Source organism: Anarrhichthys ocellatus, unplaced genomic scaffold, assembly GCF_004355925.1.
Source record: "Anarrhichthys ocellatus isolate YVR2014 unplaced genomic scaffold, GSC_Weel_1.0 scaffold45, whole genome shotgun sequence".
Lineage (NCBI taxonomy): Eukaryota > Metazoa > Chordata > Actinopteri > Perciformes > Anarhichadidae > Anarrhichthys > Anarrhichthys ocellatus.
Genome location: NW_022280075.1, coordinates 2044881 through 2072178, shown reverse-complemented (window position 1 = coordinate 2072178; position 27298 = coordinate 2044881). Strand labels below are relative to the sequence as shown.

The following is a 27298-nucleotide window of genomic DNA, read 5'->3' as shown; positions in this document are numbered from 1 at the left end:
CTTTGTCAGTGGTACTTGGTGCACTGACGCACAAAGGCCCCCTTTAAAGATTGTACGAGATGCTTTTGACGAACCACAATGTGAACCCAGAGCAAATGGCATTGTATAAAAAGTGAGAAAGTCTGCATGTTGCACATGAGACCAAAGTCAAAGTTGACTTACTTTATTGTATTTTAAGTGTATGCATATGTCTATGGCTTTTACTATGAATGGTTAAAATGTAAAATGTAACAAGTGGCTCTATATGCACTGCTTTTGTCTGTAGTCTGAAAGGAGTATTCAAAGTTTGCAGTCTTGGTTTTGACCAAAAAGCCTCCCTGTTGTAGTACAATGTGCACAACATGATTAGTTGATGTCTTTATTTGCGGTGCGATAGCTCAGAACAATTTGGCTACACATTTCTTATTCATATTTTACCATATTTACTGTTGTTATATTGCACTATAATGCACATATTTTTACACAGATATGCTTTTTTCTATTTTCTTCTAAATTTCTCTAAGTTAATATATATTTCTATCATAGAACGGGAGCAAGTGTAACAACCCGTAAGTATTTCTGATCCTGGGTCTGATGTTAACGTCAGCGTTATGTTCTCAGCTCTGAGGTTTATATGACTGTTGAATCATTTGCATTTCTAGTAATTCATGTACGTACGTATATCTAAGTGTGGTCATTTCAAGAATTTGTGTGCAATGCAAAAGCTCTACCAAAAAAAAAAACAACGAAAAATTGGAAAATGTTTCACTGCAGTTGTATGCAGTGAAAAACGTTGGGGAGAACCTGACTGTAATGATGTACGAGTTCAGTTTTCCCACGAGTGGAGGAACCAGACGGGGGAAGTATTAGAAGAAATAAAGTGGAAACAAAACAGAAATTGGCTCCAGTGTTGAGGGAATGGGATTCATCGCAGCAGTCCAGGACGCCTCAGGGTATAAAGAGTACTAAATGTAGAAAAAAGAAAGAATAATTTCAGCAATTATAGAGCAATTAGTCAGCACTTTCCCCCTACTGGTTAACTTGTTAAATTAATTTGTATTTGATGAGAGATCTAAAGAGGCTGGCATGGTCTACACTACATGTTGGTGGCATTTCTGCACTTCGCCTGCAACATTTTATGTAATTAATCTCAGCTAAAGATGAAGTTTATCATTTGAATCTATTCATTTACTTCGCAAAGTGAGGGCCTTTGCCAACTTAAAACTCTCATGTGTTGTCCAATCCCACAGAACTTTACTCCAAATCTAAGTCTTACAGTTTCCAAATATACTAGAACATAGACATCATTCTATTTGATGTATCTGTGTAGCCATGAATATGGCGGCTTGGGTTTGGATATTTCACACAGCAAATGACTCAAATCAACCCGTTCTCACTCCCTAAGAGTCAAATAGTGCAGCTTGATCAGCGCCCATACAGGACTTTCACCTAGGAGACTGATGTTCATGTCCCGTTTGAAACTAAAAGTCAGCATTGAAGTATTTTGTCAGTTGTTAGTACCGTTAGACCCGCGAGTCGCTAGTCAGTCAAGTAAATGTCCACCACAATCTCTTCCTAACTCTAACTAAGTATTTTTGTTGCCTAACTTTCCGGGAAGAAGGGAGCTTATTTTGAAGAGACATTTCACACTTCCCTCATTTCTTTTGATGTGAAATAAAAAGGCTGTGAGTGATGATGTGGTGCTTTTTTTAGTGTGTGTTTAGGTTTTCCAAGGGATTTAAGGAAAGTTTGTGGGACACAGAGAAAGAAATTGGGGGCAGAGAAGAAAACACAGCAACATGAAGTGGAGGAGGTGATGAAGTGAAAGACGGGGAGAGCTCTGACCTCGAGCAGAGCCTAAATAAATAAGGTGCTAGTCAGCTCCCAGGATGTCACCTGCGGCGAGACCACACCATTTGACTTATTCATAGGAGACAGACTGTCACTCCACATCCCACTCTTTGTTTCTATACTTCAATTTTCTGTCCGCAGCCTCCCTCCCCACCTCAGCTGCAGCCTTATTATACTATTTACAATCTCTGTATCACTGTAATTTCTCAAATAACAACCAGCACAAATGAATAAAGCCACGGTCGTGTAAAAAGGTGCAAATCAAAAGAATTACCTGTACTGTAGGAGCACACAAGGTTATTTCCACCTTACGAATAACACTAGTCCAACCACAGTCATGTAACACTGCTGCTCTTTTGAATACTAATACTTGACTTTCACATATTATTCACATTGTCTTGTTATTTTCGTTTCTTTTCATCGCTGCTTAGCTACAGACAGCGAAACTCAACTCTTCCTGTTGATTTTTTGTTTTAGTTTGTGTCATTGTGTGAATTTGGTGAATCCAAACTAATCAAAGTCACACAGTAACACAAACAAACTAACAGACCAGCAACATGTGTCCTGCGAGGTAAAATGACTGATTCTTTCAAGTCTGGTTTTTGCAATAGCATAGATGACGGCTTTAGCTCCGGTCAGAATCATAGACTGTATAGCTTTCTCACGGCAAAGTAAAATGGCAAATATGTACCGATTATAGTTTATAGTATTGATTTTTTTTACGTCTGTGTGTCCGCAGCAGTACATTGCTTTGCTGCTCTGTCCGTACTCAAGTCTGCTTCTCCAGAAGTACCTCAAACAACCCCACTTCAAAGGACAAAAACGATCCCTTTACAAGCCACCTACGTAAGTTATGTAACAAACGTACTTACTCTAACCCCAAACCGCATTATTTTCAAAAACCTAAACCTAACCAAGTAGTTTTGTTAGCTCATGTTGCTGGACATTCGTAGTAGAACGCACGGAAAATGACAAACAGCTGTTTGTTAGATATCATACGATCCCTTGTATGAGGATACGTTGATGTCTATCTGTCAGCTCAAATGGCAGCACTGGCTGCTGAGAAGGCCGGTGATATACCATCAAAGATGACTTTCAGCTTGGGTGTTCTGCAGAACCCATTGCCCCGGGTGCATCATTGCCCTTTTTACTTGCATGATTTTCATTTTAGGCATATTTAATGAGGATTGTTGAAGGGATTTTGCAGCAACTGCTTCTCTGTAATTTTTGTACACACATGACAATGAAAAACTGAGATAGCATCTCTCCATTAGCTCCGGGGATGATGCCTTCCAACCTTGAAGAAAAAGGTCTTCCGTTTTATCGTAAGTGGATCAGTGGTTTTGCATTCACGTTTTAAAAAATATGCAGTTTGTCTTTTAATTTGTCTGGTCCACTGATTTCCTTCAGAGTAATCAGAAAAACACTTCAGATGTGCAGATGTACAGCCGAATAAACTACCTGGCTAAGTGTGATTTAGTTTCAGGAGCAAGACTTTCATCAGGTCAAAATGAACGCAGATGTTTAGAGACAAAATGAAGGGTAGCAAGATGATTGCTAGTGTAGGAAATAAGGAAAGATAAATTCTACTACTGAACATTATATTTATTTTTTAAGCTTTTGTCCAATCTTTCATCCTTTCATGTGAAACACTGTTTTGTTTTACCTCTTTAAGGCCATTAAAATGGTTTAAATGAGGCACAATTTAGCTCACAAAACCTCATGAAGATCAGTCAATGTATTAAGAGGTCACAAGGAAACAATGGCGGCACAAATATGAATTTAAATGGTAACTGGGGAGGTTTGCTTTTGATGAAAGCTATTAATTAGCAAGAGCGACCACAAAATCAAAGGGGGAGACCGTAAATTGGCTCTTGACTTTGAAGCTATAGACCTCCACTCTACATACAGATGCAATCAGAGCCTCTAGCAATGGTGATAATTTGCAGGAATAGTGCGACGAATCAACAGAGTGTGAAGAAGGACAAGCACTGCTGACATGAGCAATAAGCGACGCAGGAGAACTGCTGTGTGTCATTTGGATAACAAAGCTAATTGGCATTGAATTAATAGAATAATGGGAATCTTGCAGATAGACCACTTGAAAGTAATTTCTCCTTTTCAAAAAATGCAGCTTTTGTTGGCCTCAATTCACAAGTCAAATTAAAAAGTTCATCTGTAGCCATCATGGAACTTTCCATCAGCACGCACACACTCTGAGCTAATGGGGGCTAATCACACCAATCACAGCATCCTCATTAGCTTGCCAGAGATGTGGCAACTGTGACTCAGCAGACAGAGACAAAGCGGATTCATCAGAAGCAACGAGACGGAAAGTGACTGAAAACACCTGGAATGACCAGTCACACCTGCACGCAGTGGCAGATGGCTGCCTTCATGCTCACATTGATATGTTCTGACTTGTTACACGGTGATGATGTGACATCCTGCAGTCTCAGGAGAGAATGCCAGAATAACTTGAGTTCTATTCACCTGGGATTTGTAGTCAATTAAAAAGACTATTGTGTCACCGTTTCATTTAAGCTCCCCTCTTCTCCTGTTACCACGGAGACATTACCATCGGAGACCAGGATATTAATCACGGAATTAATTATTATGGGCTGCCTTGAGGGAGCGGAAGGGACTATTAACCCTTATTAAGAGAGAGTAGAAGAGAGGGAGGGGAAGATGTCTTGCGCTATTTCAACCTCTGTCTTTCCTGTTGGAGCTGTGTCATGAAATGATAAAAAAAAAAAAAAAAAAAAAACTAAATATAGAATGATAATTCTCTGAGAGAATTTTTGCTACAATATATTTGGAGACATCGATCGACTTGTATGCTCATTATTTCTCGCTGGTGTAACATTAAAGGCTAGGTTTCTCCATCAAATACATGTATGTGTCTGGCCACTATATATTGTGCCACTTGCTAAAGTATTCTACCCACTCACTCATATCATACGTAAGTCGTCATTGTATACAAACTGTAAAAGGGTATATTCCTCTCTCCCCGTTCATACTACACGTTCGCCCGGATACAAATGATCAATCCTGACAGTGTGACCACCACTCACCGAAACCACCAAATAATTATCCGCACAGATCATGAAGTTATCATGTGATCCTTTTGAGGTGGATGGACACCAAAAGTTTCAGAGTCTGTGTTGCATGCAGACTGAGCTTCCACCGTCAAGCCAGCTCGCGACTGCAACTCGTGAGCGAGCACTGCGGCCCTCGACCCAAGTTCGTCCCCTTCACCTCTGTCTTTGTCACTCCCTCCTCGCCCTTCTAATCTCCCCCGTGTGAAGGGATTTGCATGTTGCCCTGTCAGGCTAAACTGGAGTGGAAGCGCTCCTGAGCTCTGGGGCTCTGTGCTGATGGATTGGGAGAGGCCCATGGGATTAGCAGTGACAGGGGGAATGCAGCGGGGACCACAGCCAGAGACAGAGAGGTTTGAAATGTAGACTTTTCATTCTGATGCCAACATTGTTGTGCGGCTCTAAAATCCTTATCTGCACTACACAGGCGGAGATGTGACAAGCACTGGTGGTGATGGTGGTTGGTGGACGGCACACATGTGAACAAAGCAAGTGTACTCGTTAAATAAGTGTGCTTAATCACAGTCACAGGTCCACTGCAGTCTCCTCTAAAGGTTGCTTACGTGAGGCCAGGCTAATGTACCTCGGAATCCTCCATCTGATCTCCTCTGGTGTGGGGGGGGAAGGCTGAAAGATACAGGCTGGTTTGGTCTACCTTTCATCTCCTAAAATCTTACCAACTCTATTACAGTACATGATCCATAAGGGCTTAAAGCAGATAAAAGAGGTATTATATGACAGACTTAAATATAACTACGGAGGCCATTATAGCAGTCGCTTAAAATAGCCCAAACAATCCATTTGCTGGAACTTTAAGCTTGACAAAGCCATTCAAACAGATAAGAAAGGCTCGACAGGAAATGGGAAACCATTAAGAATTACAGGCTTTACCAGTCCATAGGTTTGACCCTTACAGTTAGGGCTGCACAATTATGGCCAAAATGATAATCAAGATTGTTTTGATCAATATTGAGATCACAAATTTTCATTAATTTTAGCGACAACATTTTTCTAATACACTTTCCCATTTAAATAAACAGTCCTTATTCACAGAGCCTAGAAGTAAAATAAAGAAAGAAAGAAGTACATTTTTAGGCAAAATAAAGTGCTTTCACTTTCACATTGCACAAATTCAGTGCATTTAATTTTGCCTGTAAAATTTACAGTAAATTAGGGCCCACTGCACCTACAACATTGCCCCCTGGTGGCTGGCTGTTAGTTTCGAAAGCGTTTGATTTGATATGCAGCGGAGTTCATGTGAGCGGATCAAAGATAATAAACATCATTATCACAGTCGATCCTGTTTATTTAAATGTGGGTAGACGATTGTTTGTGCAGCCCTACTAACAGAAGATGTGGGCAGAGAGAATGCCGGAGTGTGATGACGGACAGGACGACCAGCCCTTAAATGCTGCAGAGGAACACAGACAGACAGTTAAGTGTACAAGCCCTAATTTCTCCACCCTTCTACCAAAGTACTCCATGTTGATTAGACACCAGTCTGCTAGTCTTAAGCTCAAGGGATGCTGGGTTTGAGTCTCGTAATTTGGACAAAGGGAAGAGAAGTCACAGACACGTTGAAAGACAACACCTTGACAGTGTGTTCTCAATGAATCACACAAGTTTCATATACTATGGAGCAAACAGCGGCTCTACAGAACCACGGTTGCCAATGTAACTGGAGCTCCCGTAGACAGACGTGAGGCGCACAAGAGCGAAGTCACAACTGCCGAAGCTGACAGACGCAGAGACAACCTAATTCCCTAACAAGCAGACAACATAGTGTATGCAAGTCAGACAGCGAGGAACAATGCGGCTGTAGAAGAGAGAGAAAGAGAGTAAGACAAAAAATCAATACTGGCAGAAACACACTCTCTCTTTCTCTCTCTCCCTCACACACACAAATACACCGCATATACACAAAACAAGTGCGATGCCACTGTGCATGTACAGGTAAACAGAGCGTGAGCAGCAGACACACTGCTACAGCCTCATGTGTTGCGCTAAGAACACAAAACACACTTGATACCTAATACTATACTACTATACTACAAATATTACTATCTGTATTATACTTATCAGTTCACATGCAAATTACCACTCATATACAGCAGGTTATGTGCAATAACTTACTTAAATAATTAAGCTAAAATTGGTAAGATGAAAATTAGGGCGCTTTCACAAGCCAACAATTCGATAGTTTTAATTGGTTCAACCCCTGGTGCGGTTGTGAACACAGTAATCGTACTCTGGTGCAGACCAAAACTACAGGTCCGAAATCGCTTGTGAGAGGGGGTCTTAGGTTGTTTTCAAGCGTTTCGATTGCTGGGACAAAATAATAGGACCCAGTTGCATGAAGTGCAAAACGCAGGCTCCCTGCACAGACTTTGATGAGATGGACACAGGTAAATGAGAGGTTAACATGAGTGGAGAGGACTGACTTGGACTTCTGCAGTCCGATGTTTGCCATTTGGGCCGAAGAGAACATAAATTTGCCAATTCGAACATGCCCCTCAGCAATCACTTTTCTTTTTTGGGCCGCTTTTTTTTTTGGTGCACTGTGAAACCGAACCAGTCAAAACAGAAAAACCAAAAGTATAAGTTTCTCTCTAATTCGGACCAGCCAAATAGACTGTGGCTTGTGAAAGCTTTCTAAAAAAAATAGTTTTCAGTGTAATTGGTTGAAGTTTAAAGGAATAGTTCAGCATTTTGGAAAATTCTCTTATTTATCTCACATATGGGTTAAGTAAGGAGCTAGAGATGGGACGTGTTTAGCTTAGCTTAGCATAAAGACTGGAAACAGGTGAGAAACTCAGTGAGAAAGCAAACAAGTGATTTTACCAAAGCTTGAAGTATTCCTTTAGCCACCAAGTTGTTTTCATCTTTAGGGTCAAACAACATGGAATTACATAATTCAAAACCTTAAATTTGGTCAATCTTAAATTAGTTTGAGAGTAACAAAACTGAGGTTTTCACAGTATAAAATAATATACTATAAGTAAATAAAACAATGTAGTCATGGTAGAAATGTATCATATATAAATCAATAGTAATTTTCACTTATTCCCATGGTTTACGATGAAAGCTTAAATGTGAACGTTAGTTTTGACTCAAGCTAAGAACACACTACACAACTGTTTTGTTCTGAATTAAAAAAGTAATGACAACCGTTATTTTCGTGCCAATGACAACTAAACATGATTAACAACATCAAGACTGAAAAACATCCTGATTTAGTTGTTTTTTCTTCTTTTTCACTGTCATACGGCTTGTCACTGGAGGGTGTCTAGACATGTCCAGTTTGTGTCAATCAAACATGTTTAATATGATGATAAAGGTCTTAACAGGATTGGCAGGCGAGGGATTTAAGGACTCGTCCAGACAATCCATTTGGACGTGACAGCAGATAGCAATTATAATTGGCCTAAAAGTCATGTAATGTGCCCCCAGCCTGAGGACAAAAAAAGCTTACAATGTATTAGTGGGACTTGGTCTCAAACATCCAGTAACTGTTGTAGTTTTTTGAGATGAAACTCTTTGACAGTTTTGTAAAAGTGTGTCTTACCTGGGGGAGATGTCACAGCCCTGCTGCATGAAGGCGCCCAGGGAGAACCAGAGGGAGTTGAAGATACCAAACTCATTGGGGGGCTGATCGCTTGGCGGACCGTCGGTGCCCTCCTCGGGCTCCTCGGTGTGCCATTCGTACGGGCTGAAGCGGCTGACCAGGAAGAGCACCACGCTCACGCCTATATAGGCGAACACGATGCACATCCAGATCTCGTAGGCCAACGGGTCCAGGAAGGAGAACACCCCTGGTTTGGATTTTTGGGGTTTCTTGATCATGATGGAAATGCCCAGCGACATGAAGGGCTTGGAGAAGTCGATCACCTCCTCCCGGACCAACGTGATAGTCAAAGGGGCCACAGCAATTTCCGCTTTCTGTGGGGATTTAGATGAAAAGGATTTTGATCAGCCATCTGAATGAGCCTCCTCTGAGAGAAACTCTAAATCCAAATGATGACAGATAAACAAAAAGCAAATGATGGATCATCTCTCTGAGCTGGGCCATGCAACAATCAAACATCACTTAGTCACAGATATGACACCCCGAAGGCCGATAACCAGCCAGCCATCAGAAAACAAAACAACAATTACCCCATTTCTTTTCTCCTCAGCTCATGTCGTATATATCTGAATTCCTCCCTTGACTGAACAAATCTCAAAGCCGTCAAGTTTAGACGGCGGCTGAATACATCTCGGAGTGATCAAGTTTAAGAAAGAAAGAGAAAGAAAGGAAATTGAAAAATAAACTCTGAAACCCTCTCTAATGCGGAGAGGCTTAGCTGAAGCTCTGAGAGAATCAGCAGGGAGGATAAAATAATGTATCAGAGAAATATGCTTACAGCACCGGAAGGCAAAAAATGGGATACAGCCACCTCTGAGGTTTGCAGCTGTGGAAAGGTTCACACTGGCTTGCTGAGAATCCGCAAACCAGATTACAGTATGTGACTTAGCAACACTCGTGACCTTGTCTGCCTGGCTTGAGAGCAAAGGGCTTAATATCAGCAAGAATTTAAGGTTTCATTACGGCCATCTGACACTTAAGGAGGTAGGAAAGAAGAAAACAACGACGAGGGGAAGAAAATGAAAGAGATTTAAGTTCTTTCATCCTCAGCAAAATGAACTAAGATGACAGCCTCGGGGCATTTGGTGAGCGCTAAAATACATGGGAGGTTAAAAGGAGGCAGAGCTTTTGTGATATCGCGGAGTCTTTTTTCAGGGAAAAGCCGAGAAGAGATGAATGGTCTCTCAGCAAAGTCTTGGACGGGAAAGTGCTGACAGCTTCCATGTCCTCAGACATTCCCATGAATGCTGTAGAAAAAGCTATGCCCTAAATCACACACTATAGTGCAATACTTGCTATACACACATAGCACAGCATATAATTTCAAACACACACTGATGCAGGTATTACTATACTTGTGAGGAAAAATTACAGTTGTCTAACCGGAGTCTGGTGGCTTTTAAGGATATTAATTAATTTTTTGTCAAGTGTGAAAGGGGCCTTGGGTGTTCATCCTAAATCCCTCATACTTCTACCCTTAAGTAAAAAAGTAATCATGTGGAATATTTATGTTTAACTTTCATGTAACAATTAGTACAAAATAATAGTGAGACCAAAACTATGACTGTGAAAGAACAAAAAAATCCTGCGCATTATTGATTTTTTGGTCTGGGACTGATAGGGTTAAAGTCCCAAATTATCTGATGACAACTAGACTTGGACAAAGGAGTATATACATACTTACTACTATTGCACTGTGTTTATTGTTACGCACCATTCACATCGTCAAAATCCTTGTATGTGTAACATACTTGGCAATAAACACTTCTGATCTGATCTGATCTTAAGTATTCCTGATTTTAGTTTAAGTATGTTGCCCATCATGTCTTCTGTTTAAAGCAAAGCTTTAGGACAGGACGTGTTTCTGCTCAGTGTGTTTGTTAAAGAGATGAAAATAGCAGAGAGCACATTCCTGTGCTTTGGACCAACCTGGTTAGTCTTTACACCAAAAATGCAGTGTACTGCTTGATCAGTCCTGACACATCCCGAACTGTGCATCTCCTCGCACTCGCTGCAGTCGACTTCACAGTGAGTCACTGCAGTACCGAAGAGGCAGAGCGACGAAAATGCCACTATGTGAAAAGGCCATTTATCTCATCAGGAGAAAAAAGGACTAGAAAAACTGTGGCTTCTCTTTTTGGACTGAACTCATTTCAAACTAATTTATATTACTGCTCATGTAAGCCAACTTAAAAATTGGACAAAGGTTAAATAACTACTGTTCTATGGTCTCCATCAGTGACACAGCAGGGACAAATCCAAATCAATTCAACCTAAATTTAGTGTGAGTGACCATTTTTTCACTTTAAATTCTTTCTATTCTGTATTAGTCCCCAAAAACATTCAAAAAAAAAACAACAACACTCCTCTCTTTTCTCACTTTGATGTTTGTTTCGGCCTTGAACTCCAAACCTGAAATCGCATGCTTGCATAGCCTTTGATCCCACTGCAAGGTCAGCATCAGAAAGACGCCTCATCTCATCTCCATCAAATCATCACCTCGGAGATTCTTTAACAAGCTCCAAACCACTACTTTTCTTCTTTAAACCCCTCCAAAAGCTCAGCTCTAATGCTTCCTGCTCACTTCAATACCAACAGAGACTGCTGGCCTGTTTACAGTTTCATTTCAGGTGGGTTTAATTATCAACACAGTGAACATAAAACAGGAACGGTGCTTCAAACAGATATTAAGTCAAACTCTGTAGATCAAGAAATACTGTTGGTACAGTGACTCCTTGTCCAGTTAAAGCTTTATTATACAGTATTTTACATACAGTCTTTTTAACTTACTCATAGTATTTTATTGAATAGTGGAATGGGACTTTAGAACCAGCTGTTATATCATCATATTTTATTAAGATCTGATCTGCTCCTCTTTTCATTTCCTGTTGATACAAACTGAAGACTTCACCTGTTGTCTTGATGAATTCAGGTTAATGTACATTTCATCAGCATTAATTCCATCACTTCGAGCTTCTCTTCACCGACAGAAATGCTGTTTGCATTCATTCATTATTTCTAGTTGCAATACATTTTTGCCATTTTTCACACTCGACACTTTGTAATGTTTCACAATAAAAGCATCCCAGCCGAAACTGCATAATCACTCATGTTCCTGGTTGGCTTTTAATTTGAAATATTTTCAACGATCAACGATTGGTGAGTATGACATGACTGTTGTTGTACTTATGGAATAAGTGCTTTTAAAAAGGCTCATTAAGCTCAATTAACTATATGAGCTATGTTTCTTTTTTAAATATATAGTTCATATGTTTCTTAAAGGCCTTTACTTATTTGTGCTGGCCATAACTTTCATACTGGCTATTATGTGAGAATGTATGATAAGCTGTTTCCATGTTGACATTTAAACAAGCATAAATGCATTAGGATATGTCATTATGGCTTTATTATGTTTATAAAAGGTCATTGGAATATTATTTATGAACAAACTTTTCCATTTAATATATCTTTGCTTTTATGAAAGCCTCTGCTTACAGTTTCACATGAATAACAGGACTTGATGACTAATTTTTGTCCATTTTCAGCCTTAAGAACCAATTATTCTGTCCAAAGCCAATCTGCCGTACACATTTATTATTAGCACTAACACATAAGAAGAAGACCTGATATTGTCTCTAAATACCATCTTGAATCTTACTGACAAATTAAAGTTTAAATGAGATGAGTCAGCTTGGAGAAGAATCCCTTCCTGTCAGCCAAAGAGTATAAACAAACAAAGGTTCCTACCCCGTACACCAGCTCCCCGACCATGCCGTTCCAGATCTTCGTCTCTGGGTCCCTGGCGCCGTACTTTCCGTCAGGAACGATGGAGATTTTGTACTTGATGCCGATGTGTTTGGCGATCTCCGAGGCCAGGTCCACGCAGTATCCCTCGAACTGGTCGTTGCCCTCGTACATCTCCCAGTTCTTCTTGAGCATCACATAGGGACCCTCCTACACAAGGGACCATAACCAGTGAACCAAACCGTCAGACAGACAGACACACGGACATGAGGGCTCGCACAATGGTTCATTGACACACCAACAGAAAACAGAATGAAAAGCAGGAACCGCAGCTCAACCAGGGTTGAGGTTAAAGGTACCCGGTGGAGGTTTTGACCACTGGGAGTGCAGCGGAGCAATGTTTTGATGAGTGAGGCCCCCGTTTTGTTATGCACAAGCATGATGCGTTTTTGCTGATGGTTTCATGCTACTTCATTGAAAGATATTTGGTGGCAGCAACACCTTTCGAAACATAGAAATGCAGCAGAACAATATTTCTGGCTCGCAAACAAGGATGTAAACAATGTAGGCGTCAAATGTAGTTTAAGGCAGGATATACATTTGACATTTTTGTGCGGCGTCTAGGAAACACGCAATGCGTTTTGGTGAGAAACACAATCCTCCACTCCACAGGGTAACTTCAGTTTCACTTCAGTCAGTTCATGAAATTTAATTTCTTCTGTACTGATCATGATAAACATAATAGTTTGACATTTTAAAGCTGCTCCATTTAAGATGCTATTTAAAAAAATAGTTTGGCATCATCTCTGACTGATATGATGATGTGATTTAATTAAAGTTACTGTTGCTAACTTGGATTATAACACATTTTACAACCAGATAAAGTCCACATGATCAATATTCCTGCGCTATGATGAGAATGTGAACTGTATCATGTTGTCAATCATCCAAAATTGAAACAGAATCCAAACCTAATTTAATCTAAAAGCATAACTTTAAACTCAGTGAATCAATGTTTCCTACAGAGATGCACCTTGGGAGTCATCTTTTCTCTGTACGTTTTAATGAACATGTTCCTTTGACTTTTTAAAAATCAAAGAACCAGGTATTTTCTAACATAGTCGTTCATCTTTTAAACTGGTGATTCAACTGGGAGAACTTCATGTCCCTTCAGGGTGTGGAAGTGATCCAACTGTCTCCTAACGCTATCTGCAGAAAATGAGAAACACTTTTACTTCAGGAACTCTGAATTCAAACCAAACTCTCCTTCTCTGAATCTCTATAACTAAACATGTCCTGTTCTACTACCAGAGAAAATCATAGTGCAGCTTTAAATGTAATGATTTTAACACAACTTGATCCCAACTGCTTGGAGATAATTTAGAGAACAGCAGAAAGGGATGCATGTGTAATCATGATGACAGCCTAACGCTGCATAAACACAGCACAGACTGAGGTTTAGGCAGGAAGGTGGAGAAAAAAAGTGTTAGTGTGGATGCATGATACAAAGAGACTCAAAGAGAAGGAAGGAAAGCATGACTGAGCAGACATGGAGGCTGACATAGAACTGTAGGGAAATGAGAAATGAGCTGCAGTCAGACTGAATGACTTAACAAGCCTGACTCGACTCGACTCCACTTGAACACTAGTAATCAGAGGTGGCTACATTAGTCTCCACTGTGACCAGCAGGAGGTTATAGATCACTCGATTCGCTGTTCTAAGTGTAAACCTTGCCTGCTTTCTGCGTTCATATTTCCAAACAAATTACTTTTGTCATGGAAGGCAGCGGATTTCATGTTGCGCACGACAGCAATTTATTGTGAGATGTGTTTTTTTTTTTTTACATTGCCCGGGGCCGAAGCAAGGTAAACCAAAGACTCCTCAGTGGGAAGAGAATGCAAATGCTCAGCTGAGCCCGCGGCACAACACAATGTGACTGTACAACATAATAATGGCACAAGTTTGCAGCTTCGCGTCAAAATGAGAAAAAATCAGAATTTATGTTTCCCAACATGGTGCTGTAGCACAAAACAATGCAAATATAATTATAGAGCGGTATTTAAGCTCGGTCCTTGCAGAATTTACACAACACAAACAAGTTATTTTTACTTGGGGGTTTAGATGCATCATGATGCGCTAATAATGCATTAAATTAAGATTATAGGTAAAGGTTATAAAAAAATTGTAATACAAAGATTAAGACGCATGCATGTAAATCAGCATCTGCGGTTGAAATTTTATCTAAATGATGTCAGCCTAACTGCTAATATTGTATCAGAGCTTTATTAAGTTGCTGCTATTGCAAACTCAACATTTCCTACTGCCTCTATAACATATAAAGCAGGGTGGCTTTATTGTGAAACCTGGTCAGCGCTGACAGCAATTATTCAACAATACATCTACATAACAAAAAAACAAAATCAATTCAACTTTTCTATTTTTGGGACAGTGGATCAGTTTGAGGTTAATGGAATTAGGGAGAGCAGCCACAGTAAGCCGTTGGATGAAGAGCTGTAGGCGTCAGGCTGCACACCGGCAACTCCTCATCAAGGTAACAAACTCTCCTGACGCTGTGTGGAAACTATCGCCATGTGCAGCATGAAATCAGATTGCAGTGGCTCATGTCATGATTTTCAAAATGTCAGTCATTGACTAACTTTTTAATCAAAATAACGTGAGTTTTGGCTGCGCTGCAAACGGATACATCAGTCTGACAAAGCAGCTGCTCGAGGAGTGTTTGTTGCCTCCAGATTACACTACACCGTTATCGCCAACTCAATCAGGACTGAACTGCTCCAGCAGTATTTGAAAAGGTCAAGTGGTATAATCAAAATAGACACGGTGGCAGGCAGCAATCCATAGATCCAATCAGGTAAAAATAGTTGGAACACAATACAGACTGCAATGATTGAACTGGAATTAATTTAAAAAACAAAGAAGGAAGATGAGAATAAAAATTCTACACATGATGGCTTTTACTGTCCTACGAGCACCACTTCATGCAAAGCAATACCACGTTTTTCTTCTACTGACAACTCGAACAAAACAAAACAAAATTTACAACGGCTGAAAAATGTAATTCATGATACGCTTTTAATGAAGCTCGACCACTTTAATTATGAAGACTATTTACAAGTCGCGGATGTTTTGGATGTATATCAGAGGGGGAAGACGGCCCTAATCCACGTGATTTATGATAGCGGGCTGCATGACAGTGCTGGCAGCCAGAGGAGCAGAGATAAAGGATGCAGTCAGTGATTCTGGCATGAGAAGAGGGCAGTGCTTCAGAGGTCTTCACAGCAAAGGCCAGCAGGGCTGACAGGCTGGTCAATAATCCCAACCACACTGCTTCAATCATTGCCTAATGAGACTAATTAAACATGCCATTAAAACACATACACACATCATTGTCATGTCACAAATCCATACATACGTAAATAAGGGCACACACACACAAACAAACACACATTCTATATTTACCCACATTAGAGTTGTTTGACTGAGCTGCCTAGAAACTGACTGTTTGGTTTTGTGTTTGAATAATGTGAGATAAACAATCTGTTGCACATTCAGTTTGAAAATGAGTAGAGAAAAGCGGCAACATTCTGTTCCATATTTTAGTGAAAAACACTCAAATCACTAAATTATTACCATTTTTAACATCCATGATCCCACAAACATAAAACAGGCCTCATGCATGAACATTTCTGTGATTTTACCCTGCACCTCTCTTTCTCACTCATTTCTGTGAGATTAAATCAGACAAAGGTTGCTCACCGGATTTAGCAAACCCTCTTAAATGCAGAAACGTTTTGTAAATCGTTTGTTTCAACTTAAAGGTTCTCTATTCGATTTTCATAGAATTATTATTGCTATTTGCTATGTAAAGATATAATGTCTACTTGAGCCTCACTCTGTGTGTGTTATGATCTCAGGTTCTTCATAAAAAGTGTTGCACCGGTGCACTACTCCTCTGTGAGTGTAAGTGTTTTATATAGTACGGTTTTAGCGAAGATTTATGTTTGGGAAGTAGTGAGTATGACTTGGATTATAATGCATGAGTTGAGAAGTTTGAAAGTAGATGTTTTATTTAAGAATTCAGGCTAACACAGGGTGAGCAATTGTTTTACAAATAGTCATTTTGTGGGCGAAGTATTTATTTAAATCATTATGCCACTAAAAAACAAATCTGTTCATATGAGAGGTTCTTGGATGAGGCCCAATGTGCTCCAAAACATCTATGTAGTTGCATCTTCAGGACGGATTTGGGATACCAAAATAGTCTCAATCCAGAAAATCAAAACACGTCCTTCTCCCTCAGAGTTCCTTGAACAAAGGCTAACAAAAGCATGATTATAGCAGGACCTTGTCTGTACTTGTTTGCCCTCTGGTAGATTGACAGTGTGCCAGGTTTAAAGTGCAATGGATGAGTTTGAAGCCAAAGACACACTTCATCAAAGCTTTCAGCCTTGTCCTGCCAATACGATGACAGTCAAACGTTGTCCTTGTCTGCGGGAGCTTCACTGTTAACGCACTAACCTCCAGGAAGATATGAGTCATCGTTGATGTCTATAAACACTTTTAGCTAAAGACATATAGCTATTTACACTACTAATAAAATTCCACCGGACAAAAGAAGATCATGAGGTGGTTGCAGATCTATTCATTCAAAGTATACACGTGAATGGCCTTATGAAATAAATTTGCTGACAAATGTTGGGTTCTGAAACGGCTTTTTTTCGCCCTCATCAAAAACTATCTATAAGGTTCAAAATAAAAACTGGTGGCTAAGAAGCAGCAGTAGCCCTGTTGTAAAGCTTGGGGAAGTGGCTGTACGCTGCTCTTTAACTGTGTGTTGCCATTGTAAGAAACTTTTCCAAAACAAGCATATAACTTTGTCTTTCGGTAATAACGAAAATAGAGCCTCAGGTCTTGGGTTAAGTTTGGGTCTAAAATGATCAAAACCAGGTGGTGCGTGTACAGGCCACGGTTCGGGTCTGGGCCTGTAGGCCAGTGCAGAACTCTAGTGTGTCACATCACAACAAGGGTGACTAAAACAACAACATCTTTAGCAGAGTAGGGGATACAACACATCGCTGAAATGTGTGGGGAAATATTTAAAAAGACAAAACTAGATTATTGAGAAATAAAAATCACAATGCCCAAACTACCAACTCAGCTGTGCCTAGATTCTGTCTGCGCTTAAACTTACATCTCATGTTCTCATAAACGTGACAAAATCGACAACAATACCATCCTTACTTCTTTTGTTATTGTTCTTGTACAAAAGACTGACAAGGTTCTTTAAGTTAAAGTTCAAGTTGAGAGAAGTCCCGGGATATGGTGTGTTAACTTTCTGCACTATTTGCCATTAAGTCTACTGTCACACAACAACAATGCTACCGATTTCACTGCTGTGCATACAGTACCAAGACAGGTCTGGGTTGTGAATATCTAGCTTATTCACACGCTGAAACCAGAGGGCAACTAGCCCACACTAGGTGACAAATGACATATTGAAGAACTCTTTTATAACTGCTCCTTAAAAGTTCCTAAGACACAGAGGCAGCCTTGCTGCAATATAACACTGGGACACTTCATTAAGTTTAAACAAACATAACTCTCACAAACATTAAACGCGGGAGTGAAAGGAAGCCGTCATAATGTAACCATAATATCATGCTGCATAAAAGCGTGATGGATATGAACTGGGGTGATTATGAGAGCATTAGTCTTTCTAAGCTGTTTAAAGCTCACAGGAAGCCCTCTGAGTGTGTAATGTACTGTACGGGGGAGCAGGTAGTCAGAGGAAGTGACAGATTTAGAGCAGACAGGAACTCAGTTAGACATGATACATAATCACATTCTGGTGCCGCCTCACTTTATAGTTCAGGGCCGTAGATCTTTGCAAAATTACAAATTCAAATCAGGATGGGATTCAAGCTGTGATTGGCCACACAAACACACCGGGCATGACAATGTATGACTCTAACACACACAAACAGGTGTAGCGGGAGCTTGTTAATGCTAGTAAACAGACACTGTGCTCTTTGGGACCCATTTTAGCCTCAATGGGTGTCCATCCACAAGCACCGTCTTTTTTTTTTTTGCCGCCATTTGCATTTCATTTTCCTCTCGAGGGGCTCCATTACAGCTCTGAGTGGCTCCATTTCTTGTTCAGTTTTCTGAACAGGGTGTCCATTAACAAAGTTGCCGTGTGTCTCCTCTCGCCCAGAGTCTTTAGGGCTTCATTTTGGCTCGGGTTGTTGTGTCCATCCCTCTGCCATTAAGGGCTTTCATATCCTTGCTTGCATCCAACTGGGGCTCAGTTTCTTAAAATGGGGTTCCTCATCAGGGGCTGAAAAGAGGGAGGATTGTGCTGAGCTGTGACTCTCCATTCCCACCTCCTTCCCTCCTCCACTCAGCTGCTACATGTGCACTCATAATTTGGCTGCTTTAACTGCAGTCAGCCATGTCAGAGTCATTGCTACATCCAGAGATTGACAAGCCATGCAAAGGCCTTTGATTTCTATCATGTGTAAAATACTTTGATTGATTTTATAGCAGTGTGTAACTCTTTTATGAACTCTTTTATCTGTGCAATGACAGCCAAATTCGCAGTAACGGCAGCTGTTTGACTACTTTGTGAGATGTTTACTGGTGCAATACAAGAGGATGTAAGTGACAGTTGTCGATTCTGGAGTTGTATGATGGTTTGTTGAAGTTTTCTATTTGAGTAATAGAGAGTCTCCTTACTGATAATGTTGTATCAAAGCATGGATTCTAGTCAGTCATAGTACACAACATAACGTCCTTCAGGGGTCTGTAAAAAGCTGAAATCTGAGCATCCATGCAAATTTCATCGGTTCACAGTTGGATATTTTTACTATTCATCCTGAGATATAATCAATTTGACGGTCAAGGTGTTATGTGTGATGAAATGTTGGCTACAGAAGGGCACCTTTAAGTTGAGATTATCTTGTCACACCACAGCATGTTGTTGCCGCTGCTGTATTCTGTTCTATAGCAGCTACTATTACTGGATGATTGGTATCTCTAACCTTTTTATGATGAATTTCTCCCAGTGAGAATGTTGATGTTGTGTCTGAGCAAAATGGCAGAAAACAACTTACTCTCTGGTCTAAAGGCTGGCAACAAAACTTTTTTAAATAGCTAAAAAAAAGTCAAGGTAGATTCTGCGCATACAGCATGTCTACATTATATCGGCATCGACGATAAAACACAGCATCAAACAAGAACAATTGCCCAAGAATGCAAGATTCATTGAGAATAGCTGTTGACTGTGTTAAAGTGCAAATACTGAGAGTTCTGTAGTAATACTTGTAAAGCGCCTCCTTAAAAACGGAGGCGCTTTACAAGGAGGAGAGGATGAAGGATAACAGTGCAGCTGACCACCATACTTTAATGTCGGGTTATAGTGCATGCAGGTTTTGATGTTGGCGGTAAGGACTTATGACATGTAGCCACTGAACCTCCTGACTCTGCATATCCCAAACAGATTATGTATTAGATAATAAAGTCCTCTTGCACTACAAATGTGTGAGTGTGTGTTGGCGAGCGCATGACGGTCTCTTACCATGATGGTAGTAACGACAACAGTGCGGTTCTCCATGCGAGAAGTGTCATTTGGAAGCAGAGGAGAGTCCTGGATCAGCACCAGTTTGTCTGCATCGTTCCAGTAGCCGATCTGCCGGGAAAACACAGTATGAGATTGTGCATATGTGTGTGTGTGTGTGTGTGTGTGTGTGTGTGTGTTCAAGTCAGAAATGCTTGCAAGTGATTTTTTGTGTGTCCAAGTCAAGTCGCAAGGGTATTATGGTTGTAATGAATGTTCTATCATCTGCTGTATGCCATCCGGTCTGCTTACACCAAGGCATAGCTATATTTTCAATATATAATATTAATATTAACAATAATAATAATAATAAATTCACTTTAAAACATATGCCCCTATATGGATATAGACTTGTATATAACGTCAGCCGTGGTAACAGGAATATTTTGCAAACATTATTAGGCATGAAATAACCCTAACCAATTTTTCAATAACAGTTAGAGTTCAAGGGTATCGTATAATTACTTCTGGGTCTCCAGCTAATGACAGTTTATAATTAACTGTAATTTAACACATCCCTCTCGACTCTCAAACCCAGAGATGCTCGTAAGGAATTTTTAAACCAGTACAACTCAAGTCACTGTCGGTGCGCCTTGAGTCCAGGTCCCGATTTTTGGTTCATGTTTTTGTAATTTAGCTTTTTTTCTTTTTTTTTTTTTTTTTTTTTTAGATCTTTAAAACTCGTGGATTAAAGCTTGGATGCAGCAAGTGAGTAGATTGTTTTTTCAAACTGCTATTTCCAAAGCCAAACGTTACTTTCATACTCATTGTTTTGTTATTTCTAAACATGTATTCATCATGCTGAGATTCCATTTAAACAACAATAAGTGGTGATGTTGAATTATTACCCAGCCTGAAACGCGCTCATGCAGGATTCCAATTTCAAGCTCAATGTTGTGCTGCTTCTTTTTGTCAAAAGCTATTTCATGTTCGGCTGACATTACTGTCGTCTTCCAGAAATCCTTCAGGGTCAAACTGACCGAGTGGAACTGATAGACATGATATGCTGCGGTCACAATGTGAGCACGCTCTGTCTATCCAGAGGAGGTATAGAAAATGGTGCTGGTTTGCCCATATGCAATTTTTAACAAACAACCAATATCTGTAAAACCAATACTGTGTCAAAGTGATGTATAGATAGTGAAATAGACAAAGAGCTTTGACAAATATAAGCAGCTATAAGTCAGAGGAGTGGTGACGTTGAGCGCGCCAGCTGGCTGCTGGTTGGACGCCGCTGGTGGGGAAAGAAGAGCTGTGATTGGCTGATACCTCCTGTGTGTTGGGACATTGGGATGATTGAGGAACATGGAAAATGTAGCAGAGAGGCCATGACTGACACATGCGCGCACACTCACACACACACACACTCACACACACACACACACACACACACACACCGTGTCCTGACAGGACCCTCACGGTGCACAGTAAGACAGGCCAAAGCAGCTTTTGATTGATGGGAACTCCTCTCTGCTCCCCCCTCCCCCCCCTCCCCTGCCTCTACCTTGATTGCTCTCTATTTCATTTCATCCTCTCGCCATCACTCTCACAAGTGCTCTCTCTCTCTCTTTTTCCCATTTTCCCCTGCATTTCGTCAACAGACATCCATCCTTGCACACCAGAAGTAGAGACGCCAGCAGAGGCTGAATCTTTATTTTACAACCTACTTATGATAATAGCAAATGCCACACAGCTGTCTGTGTCATCTCAGCCCCCAAATACTTCACATGACAGAAGGGAAAATAATGTGTATGCTAAAATATACAGTACTACTGACTTGACTTGGACAAATATAAAACATAACACACAAATGTGAGCAGTGTGGTGTGATGTTTTACCCGTCTGGGTCCGTTACTCTTCAGTTCAAACACGTCCATAGTGTAGTTGACCCTGCGGCCATAGTGGTCAAACTGGACATTACCTGTTAATCCCTGCAGTCGGACCTGCACACAATGATATGAACAGCAGCAAATATTATTCAATTACTCCACATAAAGATTGAAAGAAAATGTATTTACTACCAAAAGAGTTTGTAATGGAGCAGCTTTTCACAGGGTGTTTTACAGTGAAACAACATTATGCTTCATCCACACGCTCACCACAGCGTAGGAAGGCACATTAATACCAGATGAGTGCATCTTTGTGTGGCTCATTTTCTATAACCAGTGTAGCATTGAACTATAGTGGAGTGAGAAAGCTACCCAGCCAACTAGTGAACAACTGGCTAGATAGCTAAAGTTCACCTGGACTTTTTGTTTTTGTACTATTGAGTAGTAGAACAAAAGTTCTTGGAAGTAAAGGAAAAGTAAGAAGTAAGTTGAGTCTCCTCAAATCAGAAGATCAGTTTAGATCAATGTGTGATGTCGTGTCTTTTAGTCTCTCACCTGTTTGAGAGTACGCTCCATGTCGATGCCTTGGTTCCACGGGGCGGCGGGGTTGGCCAGACAGTCGCCGGCGTTCCCCCGTCTGGAAATGTCTACCTTCTGCCTGCGCAGGTTTCTGAAGGCCTCGGCCATCACCATCACCCCGTCATATGTCAGCGCTGAGGTGTACTGGGAGACAAGAGGAGGTGGTCAGATAGACTTCACTGTGTGTGGGCACTGTTGGGTTATGCGCAGCTTTCTGAAACAACGTAACATCACATGAACACACTGCAGTAGGTGATATGGTTCAACTCTGGCATATTAGATTCAAATAAAAGCCTGGTATGAATGTGCCGTGCGATTTGTAAATTACAGTCTTTGTAACCTGCAGGCCAACCTTCTTCTCGGTCTGTTTTGGGTACATACGGTACCTGGGGACACACACTATGCGGCCAATTAAATGCTGATTTAGCTGGATGGACAAAATGTTCTGCAATATTTGCTGGTCAGATCTCCTCTGCCTCTGAGAGCACGCTGAGTTTCTGCAGGACCAAGCAGTATGTTGTAACGGCCTGGCTTTTGCAAGAAGTTGCAGCCTTTTTACTCTGCCCATTATTTTCTGGAAATGGAAAGGAGAAGAGGGAGAGAGCATTTTCCCCACAGTGTAAGCCATACAATTTCTCCTAATCTGTCTTTTGACACGAAGATTTTGAGTTGTCTCTGATTGTTTGCATCTACAAGAATCACTCTCTCCGTCAGGAAGGCCATACATTTCCCTAAAACCCACCTCCAGCGTGGCAGAAAATTAATTCAGTGAATGACAAACGGCAGGAAGAAGGAGGGCGAGCGGGCGAAAAAGAAAGGGAAAAGGTGAAGGTTTAGTCCAGCCGGGTAGCAGTCTGGCATTAATTATCCCGGCTAGCAGGAGTTCATTAACTTTGCCTCCGGCCGGGGGATGGATCCTATTCATTAGCCCACTGCTCACTGTGACATTATGGCTCTCCACAGAGACTGCTGCAGTCTATCCCCCTGTTACTCTTTGACAAGCTGCCCAAAGTAACACACAAACAATCAAGGCGCAGGATAAAATCACTGAGAGTCGAGACCATCTTCACTGCTATTAGAGAAATGAACATGGACAGGTTGACATGAGGGAGTTGATTAATTCTGCAGTCAAATGACATGAGCCAGACTTAATAAATAAAATATATTTTCCTAGTTTTAATCTTGTGTCCCTGTGTGAGTTGTACATTCATCTCATGTTATATGCCAAATAAATGCAAATAAGACAATCTGTATCAGAGTACATTTTAAATGAAAATCCGCAACAATTCCGTGTCTTTTCTCTTTCTGCAAAATGGTTTCAAATGTTTGATGACTCATCCTGCACCCTGGGGCATTAACAGAAAATCCTCCAATCAAATGACACTCTGGGCAACGAGCGCTATGAAGCGATAAGAAGAGTTTTTGGATTTCAGTGGGCAAAATAAAACTAATGCATGCAAGGCAAACTTTGCAGATTTTCAGCTGGCTCTGCGACACTGCAGTGCAGGCAGTACGTGCAGATGAACATCTGCTGGATGACGCAAAGAGACCGAATGAGTTTTACCGGCGGGTGAGCAGGGAGCTCGGGCGATGGTGGCATGGAGGGAGACCGGGCGCCTTCTGCATGTGCTGCCCGCTCTGCAGTGACACAGAGCCAGCTGAAAATCTGCAAAGTTTGCCTTTCATTACTCCCTCGTCATCCTCATCTAACATCATTTTTAGCGGTCCAATCAAATGCAAAGGATTTTATTCAAACTCCTCTTGTCACTGTACACCACTGATATTATGCTTAGCAAATAAGCATATTAATACCAGGTGTACAAAAAGATCTTAATCAGACGTCACTGTCAAGGTAGCGTGTGCAGATACAGATTACATGGTAATACCAAGTGGAAATGGGGTCCCTAAAGCTTGCTCTCACACAGTACAGTAAAGGAAGGGCTCATTACTTCACTACCTGCAGATTCCTGGAACTTACAAACACTACACATAACATTTGTCTTTGCAAAGTGAGTAAACATGCCAGAGGAAGGGCCAAACTAACCGGTAGTGTTAATATATTATTAGAAAGAAGGGCTGACTGTGGCTGTAGACAAACGTAATAGGGAGCAGAGTAATTTAGGCTGAGTGGATTTTTAGGAGAGAGAGCAATTCATCAAGAAATAGAGTGGGGATAAACGCACACGCACACGCACACGCAAACACACACATAACCTCATGTGATATTGCCCTGTGGTGTAAACTTTTAATTTGAACCACCCCCAATCCATCAGACACACATACTACACACTGCTTGACTCGCACCGTTTCCACTCCACTGCATCTGGTTTTTATCATGGAAATCTTTGCTGGACACTGGACCACCATTGCGTGATGCCTTCTTGCCCCAGTGCCATTTGCAATCTGTGCGCCAGAAAAGAATCTAAAGTGGGTCAGTCTGCCACGTCTCTGCAGATGACAGTGGTGGACAAAGTGGAGCCGATTGCCGCTGCCGATGCCTCGTCTGCACACGCTCGTGAATGTGTTTGTTATTCATTCGTTTTTGCATCAAGGTGCTGCTTCTGTCTGCACACCTTGCAAACATGCTGCTGCTATATATTCATACCCATTTCATCTTATCTGGCATTGTCCTTTCTTGAAATATTATTACTTTCTTTGCTGCATCTGCTATTTTTTTTCGCTGTTGCAACAACTCCAGTCACCCCAGAGGAATCATTGAAGGGCCGTGGCTTTGCATATGTAGGCCCATTCACTACAAATAGCATGTCATCTACACGACCGTCCACTATTCTTGAAAAACATGCCATCCGTTCTTAATTCATTTCCCAAACTCCAGGTAGCCATTGGTTTTAGCTCATTTCACTACAGTCTCAAAATCCTATTTTAGAGATTTGAAATCGACCTGAAAGCTCACAAATGGGATTTGAGAGTTGACTTCTGAACACTGACGTTTTTGATGCAAGAGATACGGTGGCCCTGAGAGCTCAACGCACTGCAAACACACACAACACAGCAACAGAAGAAACATCTTACACTACAAAGTGATGTACACAGCTGGGACTTGCTTGTTGTCGTTATGGTCTTTGCTAAAGGATAACGCAACATTAAAAATCAGGGATCACAACATTAAAATCAGCCCAAAGAAATCAGCAAAAAACACAGCAACAACAAGTGTGTCCCAGCCTGTGCATCAGAGAGTTTTCAGAAGGATCCCAGCTCACAGCTGCAGAACCAAACCACAATAAGATGCTGCATTGCTGATCTGATTTCATCTGATTTTGAGACTACATACCTTGGGTGGGGCGTCCGAGCCCGGGTACTCCCTCTGATCCAGCTTATTCCAGCGTTGCATCAGTTTGATGACCATGGGGTTGCTGAAGTCGACCAGCTGGAAGCCTGTCACGTTGGCTCCACCGTGCATGAAGCGCTCCAGGTTGATGTCCTTAAAACCCTTGAGGGGCAACAAGGGGAAAGAGCACACTGAATCCAGTGATGGCAAAAAGAAATATGTCAATGACAGAAACAATGAAATCTAAAGATACTCTTTTGGCAGCTGTAGTATTGATGATTTGATCTTATCACATTTTTGGGCAAGACACTCACAGCTGGCCAGCATTGAAGTACCACTAAACTACTGTGTAAATGAGGGGAATAAGAGCAACTGATCCAGGACCATCATATTACATATCATGATCCTTGGAAGCCTTCAGAGGGAGCTGAACATTACAGCAGTCTGTGTCAGACCTCAATAGTTTCCATGGTTAGGAATTGAAGGCTGAACAGTTCTTACATTAAAGGATATGTGCATATACACACATGCCCATATGTACACTGATAGAATCATTTTCTGCTGTCCATACTGGCCCTGAAGCAATCCCGTCCTAACAAGATTTCAATAGGAGGTGGGGGACAAAATCCACAATCCTTACTTTGTATAAAAATGCCCTGGAGCAAAGGTAATATGAGGCTTCAGCAAACATCTTCCAATATTTTTGTTTTTGTACAAAACTTGCTTTTTTTGTTTCCCTGGGCAGTGTTTCCCTGCTGAGCTGCAGTGAAGGGACAGTAAATCAAAGAGGGGAATTTCTTCCAAAAGTACTGTAACTTTAGAAGATAGACACTTGATGTGATTAACTCTAACTGCTGAAGCCTAACTTTTGCTTCGGCTGATCTTTAGCATGAAATTCAGCAAAGAACGAAGATGTGGATTTTTGAGGAGGTCTGATACTGCAGCTTGGTCAGTGGCCCTTGAAAGTACGACGGTCTCCACAACCTCTAGCATCAGTTATGCACGTGTCAACTTCCGCTCGTTACGTGCCTATACCGTCTTTTCAAAATAAACAACTTAGTTAGGATTAGGCGACAGAAATACCACTTTGGTCCAGTATCAGTGAATCCTGCGAATACGTGTCTGTTATCTGCTTTAGCGTCTGTTTCTATAGCCAGCCCTTTAAAGATGCAGTCCGCACATCAACACCACAACACTGTTTCGATAAATGGACTAGTGAGAATTTATGAGATGGCAAGAGAGATGTGTGATAAAGATATGATTAGAAGAAAGAAAGAACAAACAAGTAAACCATCAGAAGTCATATCCCCTCACCAGGTTGGCCATGATGTAATGGTAGCCTTTGACATGTTTCCCGACACTGACGATCTGTGAGGAGGCGGAGCAGAGCTCAGCGTTAATCTGACTGGATTACAGCATAAACACACGTTGATTACATGAAATGATGCATGCGACAGGCAAGTGTGTGCGTGTGTGTGTCTTGACACATTGGGAACGTCAAGGTTTAATACGTAGAAGATGGGATGTCTAAACAAATGAACAGTTAGTCATGTCAGCGTCTCACTGAAGAAGTAAACGCTTCACGCTTCCAGAGACATGACAATGCTTCTCGACACTCTGACACACACACACACACACACACACACACACACACACACACACACACA

The 27298-nt window shown here is 41.1% G+C and overlaps 1 protein-coding gene across 1 annotated transcript in view; it reads right to left on the bottom strand.

Moving 5' to 3' along the window:
- The window catches only part of gria4b (glutamate receptor, ionotropic, AMPA 4b), a 54468-nt gene that overhangs the window by 13419 nt on the left and 13751 nt on the right, over positions 1 to 27298 (bottom strand). The window contains exons 4-10 of the mRNA XM_031868983.1: positions 26946 to 26999; positions 25635 to 25793; positions 22319 to 22486; positions 21773 to 21877; positions 19896 to 20006; positions 12301 to 12507; positions 8494 to 8867 (exon numbers count right to left, since the gene is read on the bottom strand). Of these exons, the coding sequence (XP_031724843.1) occupies positions 8494 to 8867; positions 12301 to 12507; positions 19896 to 20006; positions 21773 to 21877; positions 22319 to 22486; positions 25635 to 25793; positions 26946 to 26999 (1178 nt within the window). The remainder of the gene's footprint in view (positions 1 to 8493; positions 8868 to 12300; positions 12508 to 19895; positions 20007 to 21772; positions 21878 to 22318; positions 22487 to 25634; positions 25794 to 26945; positions 27000 to 27298) is intronic.